General features: G+C 42.3%; 1 protein-coding gene across 2 annotated transcripts; it reads left to right on the top strand.

Moving 5' to 3' along the window:
* Window positions 1–9,342: 9,342 nt before the first annotated feature.
* On the top strand, window positions 9,343–11,660 carry LOC105417944 (uncharacterized). Of its 2 annotated transcripts, none has more exons than XM_011614914.2 (3): window positions 9,343–9,495; window positions 10,687–10,794; window positions 11,128–11,660. In XM_011614914.2, exons 1-3 carry the CDS (start codon window positions 9,423–9,425, stop codon window positions 11,223–11,225), a joined length of 279 nt encoding a protein of 92 aa, XP_011613216.1. In that variant the 5' UTR covers window positions 9,343–9,422; the 3' UTR covers window positions 11,226–11,660. The 2 variants fall into 2 exon arrangements, with proteins under 2 accessions (XP_011613216.1, XP_011613214.2); XM_011614912.2 differs by having other exon boundaries at window positions 9,352–10,155.
* Window positions 11,661–12,342: the final 682 nt, after the last annotated feature.

The following is a 12,342-nucleotide window of genomic DNA, read 5'->3' as shown; positions in this document are numbered from 1 at the left end:
ATATGAGAAAGTCTGCAAGCTGGCTTTCTGCACTTTTGAAGTGGGGGGGGGGGGGGGGGGGGGGGAATGATTGTTGTTGTTGTTATTGCTGTGGTTTGTTCCATTAAAGACTAAATGTCAGTTTTAAAAGTCCCAATAAGTTTTACGGCACTTTATTAAGAGGTGGAGGATAGAACATGGCCTATTAAATGAGGGCTTTAATAAAACATCTTTATTATAATATCACGAGTGTTAGAATGTGAGGTAGAATAGATTTAGAATGTGGCAATAAAGGCCTTAAGCAGGATGGTGGAGCAGAGGAAGCATGCTGGTAATAAGGAGCACCATGGGGAAGAACAGATTAGTTCCGATGAGTTTGGAGGGTGTTTCTGCTGTGGTCCTTTAATTCACTGAGGCTAACATTCACTCTGGTCAGTCATATCTAATGTTACTGGATCCCTCCTGTCACAAAGGTATGAAACAAAGGTGTAGAAATCATTCAGGAGCTCCATTCTCTCCCCAGACCTGCTAATGAACATTGCAGACTGGTTCACCCTCAGCATTCTCTCCTACCTGCGGTTTCCAAGGAAGACAGTGATCCCCAAATAACGTCTTGTCTTTTACAAGTCTTTCATTCTAAAGAGCGCCCAAAGTCTTGTCTCCAGCGTAACAGGATATGGGATGTCCCGCTGAAACCGTTGCATGAGCCTGAGAAGAACATAGACAAAGAGATCACCTTAGCTTCAATTTATTTTAAAAATGGCACATTTATTACTACAGGATAGATAGATAGATAGATAGATAGATAGATAGATAGATAGATAGATAGATAGATAGATAGATAGATAGATAGATAGATAGATAGATAGATAGATAGATAGATAGATAGATAGATAGATAGATAGATAGATAGACAGACAGACAGACAGACAGACAGACAGACAGACAGACAGACAGACAGACAGACAGACAGACAGACAGACAGACAGACAGACAGATAGATAGATAGATAGATAGATAGATAGATAGATAGATAGATGCTTTGATCTGTGCATGAATGTTTCTATTAGTGTCACTAAAACCCTCTGCAGAAAGAGACAGTAAGTTTCTCAGGATGTGGTTCTACTGGGGAATTTAGATTTTGAAAGGATTCTGCCAGCCACAGACCGTCTTTGTTTGCCATTAGTCCTTTTTTTCCTCTCAAATGCAGCGTTTTTGAATTCAGATGTGAAAACTTGCGCTACTTATCCTGGGCCTGGGTTGAAAGCAGCTAATGACATAACAACCCCTAGTTAATCTGATCAAAAAACACATGTAGCTAGAGCGATGGCAAAAGTGCAGCACAAGTTTAATAATGCTGATATATTACACCCTGTCACATTTTGGCACGTTAAAAGACATCGTACACACGCTCTGCCACAGGCTTGTCTTCCTATATGGGAAGGTGGGTGTGTGTGTATTTAGAGGGGAACCTTGGTTTGAACAAGCTGAAACATGACGCATAATTCCTCCGGCTTATCCTAGCAAACCACAATGAAGCGGCATTAATGATAAGCACCTGGATTCCCACAAGCTCCCAGTTAGGCCCAATTGGCAGTAACTGATAAAATTAGGATGAGGGTTAGACAGCCGGGCTCGGTGAATGAACCCTTTTCACATCGGGATGTGAAATAGAGAGATGAAGAGATCCTTTATACTGGCGCTGTGCTCACATGAGAGGAGACCACACGTTTGGGAGCAAATGTGATAGAAAGACAGAGGACAGTGTCTTTCCCAGACAACCCATGAGAATCCAATCCACTCCCACGCGTCTAGGCTTGTGCGAGGCCGCCGTACACACATGCTAACACGCCACACGCTACCATCCCCTCCTCATAACATCAGCCCCTTTGCTCCCTCAATCCCGGCCACACTCCATGCCGACTTTGATGCGATTCTTTCTTCTTTTTTTTTTATCTCGATGTGTACGACAATAATCTTTTTCACCCTTCCTAAAGAGCGGGCCATGGGAAGAAAGGCCCCGCTCTTGAGCCCTCGCTTCGTCTTTTGCCTGAGACAAAATCGCTTCGCCGGGACCGCAGCGTAGTTCAACTGCAGCTGAAAGGAGACAACGACCAAATCCCTCTCATACACAACAAAACAACACTGTAGCCTTTTCAGTGTGACTGCCCACAAGGAAAGGGGTCTTTTCTGTCTGACAGAAGCCGACACTGTGTCGATCTATCCGTCCAACCCTCACAGATGTTGACACTGTTTGTAGCGGGTTAAGATGCCCTCTAAAGACCATTGTTCCCCTTGTATCTTCTGTGTTATTGAGTTTTTCCTCTCTTTCTCGGCCATGGCCGGAGATAGAGAGCGGAAAAGTGGTGAAAGACCTCCGGATGGCAGTCAGCGCTCCGGGGGGCCTTTCTGCCCAGGGAGACCCCGGCAATGGGCTTCATTGTGGATAGCAGCAGGCAGCCGCGCAGCGCTGCATGCTGAAAGTATTGTGTTGCTGGATAGACTGAGTCCCTCTCCAGAACAGGGTCAAAGGTTAGCCCCCATGTGAGCTGCTCCGTACCTGCCCTGCTCTGTCTCCCCTTTCTTCCCAATCTGGGGAAGCCAGTATAGACACATGCATACAATAGAAACCAGTCAACACTGCTAAGAAGAGTCTCAAGATTGAGAGGTAGCAGAGCGGAGCGTCTAATTCGATGCACTCACCACTTTCCAATGAACAGCTAATTCAATTAACGGGCCCATGAGAGCGCGTCAGGTCACAGCCTCATCCCAACTCTACATTAGGCTGTGTCTCAGCACAAAATCTTATCGCAAGCGCACAGCCCAAACCTTTTGATGACATCTCAACTTTCAGCCGTGTTGATGCGGGAGTCAAAAGCCAGTGTGTGAGCACAGGTGACTCAGGCTGCGCATGTGTGGATATGAGTGTGGGCGCTCTCCTGCATGGTGAAAGAGTGTGTCAAACATTTGCATCTACACTCAGCTAAATCCCGCACTTATCGCTGCATCTCGACGCCTGTGCGCACCAGAGGAATGCTTGCTCTCATGCCTCTTTCACCATCAGCAGCCTCAAACACAAACACATGGCTCAGTGATATTCTTGCTTTCTTAAAAACACTTTCTTCATTTGATTTTTACATCATTTAAATTGCTTTCCTTCTAAGGTCCTGAGGCCATGTTTCCAGCCTCTTATTTATAATATATTCTGGTATTAGTTTGACACAGTGATGGCAGAGGATTTGGGCCAGACATCATCCACTGCTGGGTTCTGTCAGTAATGATGTATGAGGGTGGGGGAGCATCTCTGACCTCAGATCACCAGTACATTAACCCTCTTCTGAGGCGAGGCCAGCGTGGCTCTTAAACCCTGACCCCTCGTCCCTTCACACCGCCGCAGGGGGTCCGTGGATGCCCGTTCTTGCCTCCAGACTCTGCAAGATACCACATTGTCTTCCCCTGAACTATTGTGTGCAGTGTTAAAAATGTGCAGCCTATGTCTGCTCCTTCTCGTGCCTGTTTTTGTGGAATGAGTCGGCCTGGGGACGTATTGCCCGCTTTAAGTGTTATCGGGGGGCGGGGGAGCTTGACCAAGAGCTGCAGGTAGCTTTCATGGCTTCCTGGCAGGTCTTCTTCTTCACACAATGTCCTCCAGGGAAAAAAAGAAATGTTGTCTTCTTCAGGGTGTCAACGGTGGGGCACCTGATGGGAGATGTGTTGATGCATAACTCGATTATGCTCTATAGGATGGATGACGTGTTGGCAGAGGGCCAGTCAGAGGCACCCAGGGAGGTACTGATTTGTCTTCTTAACTTCTCTTCAGGAGGCAGCAATTAGTAGTAGTAATTGGTGAATTAGCCATGTTGCTACATTCAATTTTGGTTGGGCAGAGAGGCAAAGTGAGGCAAGAGAGGCAAATGGGTGAGTCTCCTCTTTATCATTTCTTTGTGTTTTGTGGCATAATTGTGGTGTTAAATGTGACTTCATCATTTCAGTTAGAGGGGAAGGAATGTGAATTAAGGCCTGTAGTTTAAATTCAGATTATGAAATACAATCACTTAAAAGTCATATTCCCTGGAATAATAGTATTTAAAATGGTGTCCACACAGTTTGAGATGGAGAACAGCCTTTAAAGCAACTGCCAAATGTTAATTAAAACCTTTAAATGTGATTAAACCTCAAATCTGCTTAATCTAATGAAAAATTAATCAAGGCAACATTTAGAAACACTGCCCATAAAGTCCTTCCACAGGTCTGCTATATAAGTTGGTAAAGTTGGAACCAAGCTTTTGACCTCTCTCTTTGACTTTCACCACTTTATTGTTTATTATTAGATTGCGTAAATTCCCAGCTCTTATCTAGACCAATACAAAAGTCCCTCCTGCAATAAAGCACCACGGAATCATGATGCTAGCACCTTAATGCTGTACATAACTTCATCCTCTATTTCCATCAATCCAACCTCGGCCATTGTGGCTGGTTCAGGAAAGCTCAGTTTGCTTCAGTGATTAAAAAAAATAATTTATTACTTTTACTTGTGGATCTCAAGTCATAATGATACAGGACTCATTTTACTGTTAACACGAACACTTAAAAATATCCTCAAATATTATATATAGTTTAATTAATTAAAACATGTTGCGCTTGGTTGACATTTTAAAGTGTCCACTTTAGTTAATTGTGTTCCATCATGTCAGAACAGAGAGCGCTCTGAGAGTGTGGCTGCACCTGGTCCGGCCAGGCAGAACACGTCAGCACGTGGAGCTGACGTCAGTATCATGAAGGGAGAACAGAGAGAGGCCTTTCCTCCAGACTGGCATGTTTGTGGACGTGTTACTGTTGAAAAGCATCAAAAAGATAATTCAGCGTCTGCTCCCTGTGAGAGCTTGTTTTGCACATCTGAAGCATCCACTCGAGTCTGTGAAGCTCGGCGACCTCTGGCCTGTCATGCACTGTGGATTTAGCCTGACGTATTCAAGGTGTTACCATCTGTGCCCGTCATCCCAACCCCCTACCTCCATGTTTCTCTCCGTGGACAAGTCCTCTGTGTCCAGGCCCGCTGGCCTGGAAAAGTTGCTTACAGTGGACTGTTTGTTTGGCTTTGTAAATGTCTCAGGCTCAGAGAAAGGATGAACACAGAAGTAGCGAGGGCTCCTGGAGGACACTGCGCTCCCCCTTTGGCGGGCCATAGGGATGTGATTCTCTGCACCTATGAGTTAACTTGTAACCCAGTGACCTTTGACCCCACGCGCACCTCAGCACAACAAAAGCTCAATCCAAACTTAACTTGTTGGATTGTACTGGTGCGACTGCCTCAGGCAACCAATAACTTTCACACCATCATGACCAAACCTTCAGAACGATGCAGAAAACAGGGGAAAAAAAGGGAAGCCCGAACTGAAACACTTTTATTTTACACTTTTTAGCACCTGAAGAGCGACAACAGATTTACCCTCACAAAGCAGCTTGGACTGAAAATTAAATGTGTTTTCCTGATGGAAATGATGCCAACATCTCGGAGCTGAGAGGTTTCAAGCGGCCGCGACATCTGTGAAACTCAAAGGAATTAGCTCAAAATTGAAAAGGGATCTTTTTATGTAATGCACACAGCATGTTCCTTGTGGTGGAAGAGAAGATATTTAAACAATCCTTGTTGGTTTTCTAGAAGATTTCATCAACAAAGTTTTACATGTGGACGACTGAGGGAATTGTTTCTAATAATGGTTAAAATTGTACAAAATAAATTCAAAAGTAATTCCTCATACCTGGCGTAGAGGATTAAAGTGGCCTAAAATGGATGCATTCAAGAATATACCTGTTTCTGTCAGGACGGGTGTGTGCATGAGTAGCCGGACTTTCCGCCCCAAGCATCGCAGGGCTTGGGTGAATCCTGGGGTGAGTGACATTTCTCCTGAGTCAAGTGCACCTGACGTAAAATGATATTTCTTTAAAAGTTCCAGAAATTTAAGAAGCTGTTTCAGCCATTTGTGTGCCTGAAGGGCCCCTCAAAGCAGCTGCAGCAGTCATGATGTCAGCCTGCTGATGTCAGACTGACAGTGGAGGAATTTTGTTGAATTCGTATTCTCACTGTGGTTGGAACCATTTCTGGAAATCAACATCTAAACCAATCAAACAATTTCTCAAAGCGTAAACAGATGATGTGGCTGGATGTCATCTAGGAGAGATGTGTCACTCTTTACTAATAAACATAAACAAAATGTGCCGGAACAAATATTCATGTTTATCGTTCTTTTTCCAGAGAAAGGTGTTTGATATGACGTGCTAATAAACAACAAACTGTGCTCTGTGGCACAAAACGAGGAGCATCATTTACACCTTGATTGACCACAAACACTCATCAGTCTTGACCAGTGAAAGAGTTCGGAATGATCTCTGTCAGTGGTGAAACAGCCCCGCCTAGTGGTCAAAGTCAGCACAAACTGCTGCCAAAGAAGAATGTGTGGTAATTACTGTGCAATACTGCCATCTATAGGTCACTGCATGTCCCAATGATAAATGTACTTAAGAGGTTATTACAGATTATTGAGATAAATACGATTTGTAATCACTTTTCTGTGAACTGCGTGTTGTTTTAATGATTTTATTTATCAAGTGTTTGTTCCAAGCAGGCAGTGAAGTGAAAATACTTACTTCAAGTGATCCTATTTATGCAAGTATATTAAAAAATATGCTTTAAAAAATTACAGACATGATTATCCATCAGTGTACTATAAAATAATCTACCTATAAATGAAGGAAAGACAATGTCGTTTTATTGCTTTGACTTTCGATTAAGTACGTATTAAGTATACAAACACTGTAAATATGTTGTGTTATATGTCACGATCTCGATACCTTTTATGTCAGTATCATATAACCTCAATGTACATACACACATATGCAGTATACACACATAGATATACACTTAGAGTTCAGTTTCTCCCTTAGGCCATAACCCCCATCCCTCTCAATGTCTGAATGTTATCTGGCAACTAAGGATTTCTTGCTTGAATATTAGCTGTGCAGTTTGTAAAGCCACCAGATCAGTGAGCTTCAGTAGTTTAGACTTTAAGAATAGTGAATGTGCAGGTGTAATGAAGTTAGTCTGTGAGAGTAAAGGACTGAAAGTCTCAGCTGTTCCCCTCAGCAGGATTTCTGGTACGTTAAGATTAGTAGTATGTAATCCTTATTTTAACAGGGTTCACTTGAGAATTGAAGGGTCAAAAGCATTTCTGGCGTCTTCTCTAAGAACAAAAGCAGTTACATGTCCAGAATGAAAAGAAACATGCATCAGATGTGAAGCCCACAAACTGAGCTTTCCTGGGGAATTGTTGTATTTAAAATTTTAAAGCTTGTGATGATGCAGCATCCTAGGTGTGATATCCATGAGGCGTAAACGTTTTCTCACAGTGCTTCACACTGACTTTGTGAGGAGACAAAGCCTGTTTGAAACATCATACCTGTTATTGTTGCTCTGACCTATTGTGTGCTGTTTAAAACTGGGCCATTATAGCGTCTCCTCCCAGAAGCAGCTTCCACGGTGATGCGTTTGCTTCCCTCACTATGACCAACACAACACCTGGTTCTGCAACTGTGCACCCTCAAATATGGGCTGTTGTTTCTTTCACCTGCTTGTTGTACTCCTCTTTGGATCCGTATTTGTGGGTAAGGTCAGTTAAAATTTGTTAAATTTGAAGTCTGAGGATTTTTATGTTATTAAAGGTGACATTTTGTTAGATGAAACATTAATTTTTTTAAAAAGGGTCTTCAAGGGAAGGAGCTGCAGCCTCTGGCATTTTGGAGCAAGGTCACATTTATACTGAAATTAATATTTGTGTCATCATGTCATCACAAAAATTCTTCTTTTAAGGGTCCTCAGGCAACAGCAGTGGGACAGAAAACAGCACTAGGGCAAGGAATTCATCCCTGACTGATGTTGAAGAGTCCTTGAGACCCCCAAATATACTGACTGCTTCTCATCTGCCTTCTCTCAGAGATCTGCTGTCAGACAAGAAAGTCACAGGTTGTTCTATTCTACAATACGATCGGGAACTTAGCAGAGAGCGACAGGAACTGCTCTGAGACGGTTTAAAACAAGTTTGAAAGTTAGTTTGTTGCGTTTTAGTTTGCCAGGTTTGCACAAAAATATCAGAATCATAAAGCATCTAAATTTTTAGTCGGCCTGCACGGCTGCTTCTCTTATTTCTGTGCTTCACGAATGTACAGTTTCTGGCCACAAGGTGGCAGAAAAGAACAAAGTACCCGTTGAGTTCAATCTTTATTCAGTAGTTTAAGTAAGCAAAAATGGTGTTTTAATCATGTATTTAATGTATTGCTAATGCAACCAGACTTATTTCTCTTTTTTTATGTAGTGTACTTAGCACTTCATGTTTCTCTTACCGGCCCAAGTGATCTTCTTGACCCTGAGCTTCTTATTTCAACATTGCAAAAGGTAAATAGGTTAACCAAATCCATTCTATTTTGTGTTTTAATGATTAATAAGCAGTCATTTTATTTTAAAGACTGTGATTTCACACAGTTGCTCCATGTTATCAGGGTGTTGGGAGGGGTTTTAGATAAGCCCGGCCATAAACTGAAACTAATAATTGTGGAAAACAGTGTGTCAGCTAGGTACACATGATTATGTGCGGTCATGGATATTTGAGGTTGAAGGGAACTAAAACAACAAACACACCTTCAAACTGATCAATGTTTACTCGGTTTAAAGGTCAAAATCCAAAAGCTGATATGCTGTGGCCAGATTTACCTATTATTTGGGGGGTCAATGGTCAATCATTGAGGTGACTGTCTGAACTGAGTGGAATTCCAAGTTTTGAATAAAGATCAGACATGTGGATTAAAGGATTATAGTCTCAACAGGGGAGGGGGGTCATGAGTGAAAAGCATTACTGAAGAAGTCAAGGATAATTGGAGTGTTGTGTAGGCCTACAACTCCAGAGGGGTTTAAAGTCTGGATGATAGAAAGCTTGTTTTGAACTCTCTTTTATTCATTTATTCGTTTCTTTCCTTCCCCCAAAGAAACAGGGAATCTACAACACTGCAGAGGGGCCAGGACCCTTTTCAATGAGAGTCGTGGGAATTAAAAGAGTGAACCCCTAAACTTGCTTGTTGGACCAGGTTGGAATCTCCTAGAATCTTCACAAATAAATGGCTACTCTTAATTCGTCGTATTTGGGCGTTCTTGTTGACAAAGATTTGTGTCGAGTTATTCATTAAAGATGACGTCCGTTAAAACGTCTGTCAGTTATATACAGGAGACTCCGCCCACTTTAGGGAGCAACCAATAGCAGCAGACGCCAAGCCTCCCTCTCTGGTCTACGATTGGTGCGTTTGGTAGCCACCAGGAAGTTTTTTTACACGCACACGTCGGTCACCAAGGCTGTAGTACACAGCACGCTGAAATTATTGGCCGCAAATGCGCAGGGATGGCGGACTCCCAGGAGGACACGCAGCCCGAAGAAGAACGAGAGTTTCAAAAGACAATAGCTTTGATTGGAGGTAAAGAGAAGATTTATTTGGTGAGCGATTGTTGTAAAGATAAAGAGGTGGACGGAGGTGACGCTGGGATACTGCAGGAGTTCATCGGTGAAATGTTTCCTGGCAGCAACGCCAAGCTCCTCGCCACTCCGGCCAGCGGTCACCGCGATCCTGGAGATGGAACCCAGACGAGCTGTGATTCACCTCCGACAGCGAGGATTGAGGATTTGGAATTGAAAGCCAGCCTGCAAGACGAATCCACGGAGAATGGGGGACGAGGAGCGCGCAACGGCAGCGCTCGGAGCCGAGTGACAAGGAGCGCGAGCATGTACAGTTCAAAGCGAACCATAGACTACCCTGTGATCATATTCATTTTCAGGCAGACCTTTCTGAGCCAAAATACCAACCGGGTCTGCTTAAAAGAGATTTTAAAAGACGTAAAGGCGCGCACAAAACATGCCAGAATCGCCCGACCAGCTTTGATTGGATTAATACGCACCAGAGAGGAGAGCGCCGAGACGCACCAGTGTGCGCAACTTGTGGAGCGCCTTCTGCGCTCTGTGTTCCACAAACATTCACCAGAGACAATGTGGGTCGGCTGTTACATTCCGAAGACAGAAGTCAAAACGCTCTGCATCAAGAAAAACGTCTGCAGGGTTATTTACTCGTCTCAAACAGCAGGTGTAACAGCGTCCACACTTCTATGATTATCAGGCTGTTTTACAAGATCCCGAGCAAAAACGTGTTTTACTTCCCGAAATGTGATTTCTGTAAATTCTGAAGGATCACTGATCTAAGTCAGGAGGGCAGAAATTTGTCAACATGAAGTTTGAACCTTGGCGTGTTTAAACAGGTCACAATGGACGTGCATCATGAGATCAGAGCCTTATTGATATTATTAAAGACTAAAAAGAAACTGTGGCAATAACGTTCATAAATACATTTTACAAAATGAAGAAACTGTAACGTCGACAATATTTTTGAATAGTTTTTTTCTTCAAAGACAATAAATACGGTGTAAATTAAGGCCATCTTGCAAAACTGTAGTGTTTTGTTTAAGTGCTCTCCAGGTCAAGCCATGATATTCACAAGACCACATTTCTCTTCACATGCATAGTCCCAAAGACTCCAAAAAACAAAGGGAGCATTCATGGAACAGTTGAGCCCATGAATAAACTGCCAAATTGTTAAACACTTGTAATTGCCTTTCAGATAATGCCCAGGATAGGGGGGAGTCGGTTTTCTGGCCATGTTTGTCCTGGCCAAGGGGGAGAGGACCCAGATTCCAAGCCAACAATTCATCAGCTAGCCGGGATAGAGGTACCAACACAAGAGGGTCAATCCAGTTGGCAGTGAACTTGACACTGACATTCTTATCAGATTAATGTCAGGAAATTGGATTAAAGCAAACTGTAAAGCTAAAAGACATCCATGCAATGGGTGGGAAAAAACATAATTCAAGGCTGTTGGATATGGTAGATGCCAACCCACCACAAAATCTTTGGAACTTTGATTTTAACCATGTGTTGTACTTTTAAAAAGATGTAAAGTGTTTTGCTTTTTGAGTTTTACATATCCTTTTTGAGTATACTCCTACATAAACATGTAGATGTGGCCAACTTCAGTGGTACTAATGACTCATTTTGTCTTTAGATGATGGAGAATGTATAGAGGAAAGCATTCCTCTTAACACAAAGTCCATGGCAATTGGCTGTCGTGCAGACGGAGCGTCAGCTGGAGGAGACAGTTGATGACCGGACAGCAACTGGGGCATAGGTGACTCTCTGTAAACATACGACATCAGCACTACAGGGCAAATTTTAAAAAAATGTTTGCTTCTGTTTTGATCATTCTTCCCTTGACAATTCCTGCCTTGTCAGGTTTATCACAGTGTCAGATCTGGATTCACCATCATATTTAAGCTAGTCGTTATTTTAGGACAAAGCGGTTGTTAGTGAATGTGAACTAACATGTGTTTGTAGGCTTACTGGATCAAGGCTAAACAGGACATTAGATCAACAGAAGGTTCAATTCAATACTTGTGGCTATGTAGTCTTTTATTCTTTAGGACCTAGAAAGTTTTACTCATTCAAATAAAATACAAGTTATATTCTTATTTAATTTCATTGCTTTCATCTTTGTACAAATCTGCCAAATGCCTCCAATAAACACTTTTAAGCTTGAAACGTTCTGAAAAGTCTATTCTCTTATCAAGCCTATATGAATGATATAAAGACTTAATGCCTATACTGTCCTTTAACCAAAACCAATAAATTTATGCATCAAATAACTATTTTATAATTACAGTAAGGCGATTAAAATGGTGTAGCGGGACCTGCAAGCAGTTATCCTGTCTGTTTTGTCAAAGCTAAGCTAAATGGATTTATAGAATAAATGAATATTTGTATTGAAATTTTGAATTATTTAACCCTTCAGAAAGATCTGATGACAATCCTTCACACCCAACATTACATAGTGACAGGGATGATCCACACCCCTTTAATTACCACCAACGACCACTAACTGCAGCATTTAATAAACCAGCAAAGTATAAATAACTCTGGCATTCCCATTGGTTATTTTATAACTGGATACGAGGTAAAAACGTCTTAGAAAAACTAAAATAAATCCTGTAGAATTTTCTCAAGCCAAGCACCCACCCACTAAGAGCACCGGCCGACACCTGAATCATGATATACTACTTGGACAAGCCTGCCCAAAAATCGATTTTCTGCAAATTGCCTCCATATTGTTTAATACACATTGGGATTCATTCAGATAGTATTTCAAATCATTAAAACAGCTTGAATCGATGTAGCAAACGCTGTCTTACGGAAAAAATAAATATCTGAATATTATTTTTAAATC

The sequence above is a fragment of the Takifugu rubripes genome, chromosome 20 (genome assembly GCF_901000725.2).
Source record: "Takifugu rubripes chromosome 20, fTakRub1.2, whole genome shotgun sequence".
NCBI classification, from domain to species: domain Eukaryota; kingdom Metazoa; phylum Chordata; class Actinopteri; order Tetraodontiformes; family Tetraodontidae; genus Takifugu; species Takifugu rubripes.
This window is presented reverse-complemented; position numbering and strand designations above follow the sequence as displayed.